We start from the raw sequence: 6,000 nt of genomic DNA on the forward strand, positions 1-6,000 counted from the left end.
ATGAGGGATGCAGAGCAGACTCTGAAATGTATTCACCTCCTTCCCTCCAAGCTTCCCTACGGGCAGGCCATTTGGCCCGCTGAGAAAACGGAGGAGAAAGCAGTTGATGAACCTTAGGTTTGTCGGTGCAGATGGACTGTGTTACTTGTAACTTTTTTTTCAGTGTACAGAGCCCCAAAAGCTATTCAACATCGCCAATGAGCTCCTCCATACAGAAGAAGCATATGTTAAAAGACTCCATCTGTTGGACCAGGTAATTCAGTTTTGAATAAACTCTGCTTTCCTTCCTGTGAGCGGCAACAGTGTCTCCTGTTCATCCCCTAACCTATAGCCCAGCGGTGTGAAAGTGCTGTTTATAGGCGGGAGATGGAGTTGGCTTGCTGGGCTGCGTGCCCTGGCTCCCAGAGGCGAGCTTTTGGCAGGTGGGCTCCTTGAGCTGGCACCCGAGGATTAGGGTGTCGGGAAGAGGAATGGGAAAGCAGCAGCCCAAGATACAGACACCATCAGCCCTCGGTTCCTCCCTGAGCGGAGATGGAGAGGAAATCACGGGGATGGTGAGGGCCCTGGGAAATGATGAAATCCATGATTGCTCTGTAATGTGCACAAGGTTTGAGTTTTACTAAAATCAGGCCACGTGGATCAGCCCATGCTCACAGCAAATTTCTTTTTTTCCCCACTGTGTTTTGTAATTGTTGTCCGTAATGTTCACACGTGGGGATAAAGTAAAACTGGTGAGATGAGGCTGAACTTTCTTCCACATAAACATCGAGGTGAGTCTGCATGGTTCAAGCGTTTCTGTAATTATCTTAAAGAGAAAAAAGCCATGACCATGCAGGAAAGAGGTAAAAATGAGGATGAGTCCACTGCTAACCAAGTGCTTTTTAAAAATGAGGGGGGAAAAAAAGAGAAAATTGTCACCTTGCTAGAAATCTTGTTAGCAGCTGTAGCTTGCAGAGCCCTCAACCCTCCAACTCTGGGACCTCCATGGAAGACTTCTCAGTGTTTGCTTCAGATGAGCAGAGGCTGTTTCAAGACCTTAGAAATCTGGGCAGTGTCCTTCTCTTTTGTTCAGTACAGTGCAATTTTTCCTGCAGAGGAACAAAATAAAGGCATCGTTCATTCTGCTTCACATAAACAGGAGTAAGTGCTCCTCAGGGACGGGTTGTTCCTTGCAGCTTATGCTCCCAAGCACGAGATGTCTGATCGTCTCTGTTCTTTCAACCTTTTTTGACTTACCCCTCAGGTTTTTCTGATTTTATGTCTATGGCCCATAGTCATAAGTCTAACCCCCACTGACAGTGGGCTTAAATTTTGCGAACCTCCCGAAAGACCCAAAGGACTGGCTACCCGCAGTCAGACGTTGCAGCCCTGTTCTAAGGCAGTCAGCTTCATAATGCTGCAATCAAAAGCCAGCGTGCCTAGGATGGCTTTTTGGTAAATGTGTGTTGGTACTGTCTTTGTCTCATGCAGGTCTTTTGCACTAAGTTGTCAGAAGCAGGTATTTCGTCTGAAGTGATAACGGGCATCTTTTCAAATATTTCTTCCATCTATTGTTTCCATGGACAATTTCTTCTTCCTGAGCTCAAAACAAGAATTACACAGGAATGGTGGGTAACTGTCATTACAATTACTTTAAAAATACATTTTCAAAAAACTACAGCAGCCAATAAGGCCTGGTCTTAATTCCAGAGTTTTTAAATGTTTAACAGAGTAGTTGACTTGTGATTTAATACGCTAGTGTGGAGTCTCTTAAGCATTGCTGAATATGGGAATAGACCTGAGCACTCAACATTCTAGAGTACATCACAAGAATTTTTTTCTGTCCAAAGCATTGCCAGAGCTGTTTTCCTTACTGTATTTCCATTCTCCTATTGCAGTGCTACGAAACTGCAGTATTAGGAAGGAAGGAAATTGCTGATTTTGGCCCCATAGATGAAGTATTTTGGCCCCACTGTGTTGTATTAAAAAAATGCAGTTACTTCTCGAAGAAGGAAAATGCATCACCGTAACACAGTCTAAACTTTGCATGCCATGTTGGAGGCTTCATGAGAAACATCCATTTTGTATTTGATCAATGAATTTTGTTATGGTTATATGCAATTTAATTTAATGTTAAAATTAGCATTATAGCAGCAAACTGATGGAAAATCTGGACAGATAAGATAGATGACTTCATATCTACAAATCTGGTTATGTCTGTTATGCAAACACTTCTGTCATTGAGCACCACAGCATTGCACAAGTTTTTACCCCAGAAATTGTTGGCCTTCTCTTCTAGGAGATAAGTATTATTGGTTACAGTGCATAGGTACTTTCTTTAAGAAAATAGATGTGGGTTGTTTGGGGGGTTTTTTTTTGGATGAGTAGTAATGGTCAAAGACCAATTAAAATTTGGCAGCTGTAATAAGTTGTAGGTGATGCAGAAATGCAGTGCTAGGTCAGAAGGTGAATTGTAAGGCGGATCCAGGAAACATGATTTGGGATGACACATGGCTACAGGAGTGTCCTGCCGTGGAAGGTGCAGGCAGTGCTGACACTGCACCTTTCCAGGAACCTGAAATGATGACTCATAGAATCATAGAATCACTTTGGTTGGAAAAGACCTTTGAGATCATCAAGTCCAACCTTTAACCTAACCCTGACATCCCACCACTAAACCTTGTCCCTAAGCACCTCATCTATCCTTCTTTTAAATACCTCCAGGGATGAGGACTCTACCACCTCCCTGGGCAGCCCATTCCAGAGCCTGACAACCCTTTCGGTGAAGAAGTTTTTCCTAATATCTAGCCTAAACTTGCCCTGGCGCAGCTTCAAACCATTCCCCCTCGTCCTATCATCTGTTACCAGGGAGAAGAGGCCGACCCCCACCTCCCTACAGCCTCCTTTCAGGTAGTTGTAGAGGGCAATAAGGTCTCCCCTCAGCCTTCTCTTCTCCAGACTAAATAACCCCAGTTCCCTCAGCCATTCCTCGTATGACTTGTGTTCCAGACCCCTCACCAGCTTGGTTGCTCTCCTCTGGACATGTTGCCAGGGTCCTTGTCTGCCTTGACTGAGTCCAGTCTTCACATAGTTCATCAGTGGCCAGAAGGAATAAATGAGTCTCAGCACCTTTGCACCTGACTTGCATTTACAGGGACTGCTGTAATAAAAGGGGAGGAAAACTGGAGAGGCTGGCAGTCGGGAGAGGACAGAAGCTTGATAGATGGCTGAAGGGGGTCTGGGATGCTTAGGCTGCGAAGTCAGCCAGAGAGAAAAGCTGGGCGAGAAGCGGCTGGCACTCTCCTGGGCCACAAGTTTGGAGGAGACAAAGCTGTGTGGCTACTGCTGCTCCAGCCTGGGGAACCTCTAGGCGAACGTGTGTCTGTCCCCTGGGAGTACCCAGCTGAACGGAACCATGGCTTTGCACTGAAACCTCTTCAGATGTTTGGCTGTGGTGGAAAAGATGTTTTTTTGAAAGTGAAAATTTCCCACAGGATTTTGTGGTGAACAGCAGAGATTTTTTTAACAATGAGTAGTCAGTTTGAAACCGACCTTCGCTTCAGACAGTGACAGTGGGGGCAGAAATATCATCCTCTGTACCTCTGGGTTAATCTTTAAGGTTTCATCTAGGGTACCATATAGATTACTTTAAAATAAACTTAGCCTGAAATACCTTCATTGCACTTGTAAGTGCTTGTGCATGTGGGAGACAACTGTGGAAATCTTCCAGCTGTATTTTCTCTCTGAAGAATAGCATTGAATCCCAGAGATTTCAGTCCTTAACCTGCTTCTTTCCCACAGGAATGTCAACCCGCGGTTAGGAGATATCCTACAGAAACTTGCTCCTTTTCTGAAGATGTATGGAGAATACGTAAAGAACTTTGATAGGGCAATGGACATGGTGAACACATGTATGCAGAGGTCTTCGCCATTCAAAGATGTTGTTCAGAACATACAGGTACGTTGTTAATGGGCATAATACGGCGTGGAGATCCTCATTCATTCATTTGTGTGAGGTTTTTTTTTTTTTTCAGTGTATGACACACAGCGTTTAGCTACAAGATAATACAGCTCTAACACTAAAACCATACCATTTTAGTGGTAGTCCTTTCTTTTTTGCTGTGTGACACAGATTTTTCACATAGGCAGCTTTTCCTCCACTCATATTTAAGAGGAATACCAGAAGTCACAGAATGAAACTTTGCTATTGGCCCAGCAATTCCGGCTGCAAACATGTCCATTCATAAACTCTTTTTGATGTCTCTTCCTCATTGCTATTTTGAATTGCTTTTTAATAAGTATGTTTTCATTCCACGGTGGGCATGTTTGAGTTTGGGCCTGTCACTGGCAGCATCTGCTGCTGTTGGTCTGATTTTTCCAAGGCTTACGAAGTGGCGCGCAGCAATCTGGGATCACAGCTCTGCAGGAGGATGCTTAGTGTGGATTTTCATGTGTTTTCTCTTAATTATACAAAAAGCTGTGTGAGGAGGGGGGAAGAGCTCTGCTTATGCTGGTGCATCTGTAGAACCTCCCTCTGCCCCTTAGGCTCTGGGCCAGCTGAAGGAATGCAGCAGGCTCCGGTGGGTGTGCAGCATCCCGGGCTGGTGCTGGGAAGACAGATCGCTGGGAAGGCAGATACTTTAGCAGATGCTTTGCTTAGGCAGGAGTACTCGTTACTGGGTAAAAAACTGGCTGGGTGCTGGGCCCAGAGAGTTGTGGCGAATGGAGTTAAATTCACTTGGTGGCCGGTCACAAGCGGTGTCCCCCAGTGCTCAGTGTTGGAGCCAGCTCTATTTAACGTCTTTATCAATGACCTGGATGAGGGGATTGAGGGCATTCTCAGTCAGTTTGCAGATGGCACCGAGCTGGGCGGGAGTGTGGATCTGCTGGGGGGGAGGAGGGCTCTGCTGAGGGACCTGCCCAGGCTGGATCCATGAGCCCAGGCCAATTGTATGAGGTTCAACAAGGCCAAGGGCCAGGCCCTGCACTGGGGTCACAACAACCCCACACAACACTACAGGCATGGGGAAGAGTGGCTGGAAAGCTGCCCATCAGAAAAGGACCTGGTGGTGTTGGTCAACAGGTGCCTGAATAGGAGCCAGCAGTGTGCCCAGGTGGCCAAGAGGGCCAGTGGCATCCTGGCTTGTATCAGGAATGGTGTGGCCAGCAGGAGCAGGGCAGTGACCGTGTCCCTGTGCTGGGCACTGGTGAGGCCGCCCCTCGAATGGTGGGTTCAGGGTTGGGCCCCTCACTCCCAGAAGGACATGGAGGGGCTGGAGAAATGTCAAAGGTTTGATGTTTGACAAGAGGAAACGGTCTCAAATTGTGCCAGGGCGGGTTTAGGTTGGACATTGGGAAAAAATTCTTCCCCAAAAGGGCTGTCAGGCACTGGAAGGGGCTTCCCAGGGAAGGGGTTGAGTCCCCATCCCTGGGGGTATTTAAAAGCCGGGCAGATGGGGTGCTTAGGGCCAGGGTTTAGTGGTGGGATGGCAGGGTTAGGGTAACGGTTGGGCTTGGTGAGCTTAAAGGGCTTTTCCAAACAAGTGATTCTGTGATTCTGTCTCTGGGAAAGCAGGTCCCAGGAGGGGAGTGCTGGCAGGGCACAGGTTAAGCTGAGGAGGGAGTGCAGCTGCCTGCCCTAAAGGGGAGACCTGTGGCTGGGCCAGCTGTCCTAGCCAAGTAATCCCGGGCCTGGGAGAGGAGAGGCCAGGCCCTCCCGGATGGTCAGGCCCTCCCGGAGGATCAGGACTGCCTGAAGGTCAGCACTGCCAGTGGTGGTTCAGGAGCTGGAGAAGCCGGAGTTGGGTCCTCTCCTCCCAGGCTCTCACTCCACAGGGCCTTTTCTTAGTGTTTTTCTGTCTGAACCCAGCCTGCTTGCACTGTGGTTTGGTGTAGCAAGCGCTGTAAAAAGAAAAAAAAACAAAACAAAAAAACTAAAAAAATCGCCCGGGCATTTTGCTGTCTTCAGTTTGTGCCAAACCGCTGACATGGCTTTCTGAAGTGTAAATCAGTTTCTTAGTG

At 47.3% G+C, this 6,000-nt stretch overlaps 1 protein-coding gene across 1 annotated transcript in view; it reads left to right on the forward strand.

Annotated features, from left to right (window-relative positions):
- The window catches only part of FGD3 (FYVE, RhoGEF and PH domain containing 3), a 59,733-nt gene that overhangs the window by 22,096 nt on the left and 31,637 nt on the right, over positions 1-6,000 (forward strand). Inside the window, exons 5-7 of the mRNA XM_009647893.2 lie at positions 164-253; positions 1,471-1,607; positions 3,781-3,937. Of these exons, the coding sequence (XP_009646188.1) occupies positions 164-253; positions 1,471-1,607; positions 3,781-3,937 (384 nt within the window). The remainder of the gene's footprint in view (positions 1-163; positions 254-1,470; positions 1,608-3,780; positions 3,938-6,000) is intronic.

Source organism: Egretta garzetta, unplaced genomic scaffold (assembly GCF_000687185.1).
Source record: "Egretta garzetta isolate BGI_Z169 unplaced genomic scaffold, ASM68718v1 scaffold451, whole genome shotgun sequence".
Taxonomy (NCBI): Eukaryota; Metazoa; Chordata; class Aves; order Pelecaniformes; family Ardeidae; genus Egretta; species Egretta garzetta.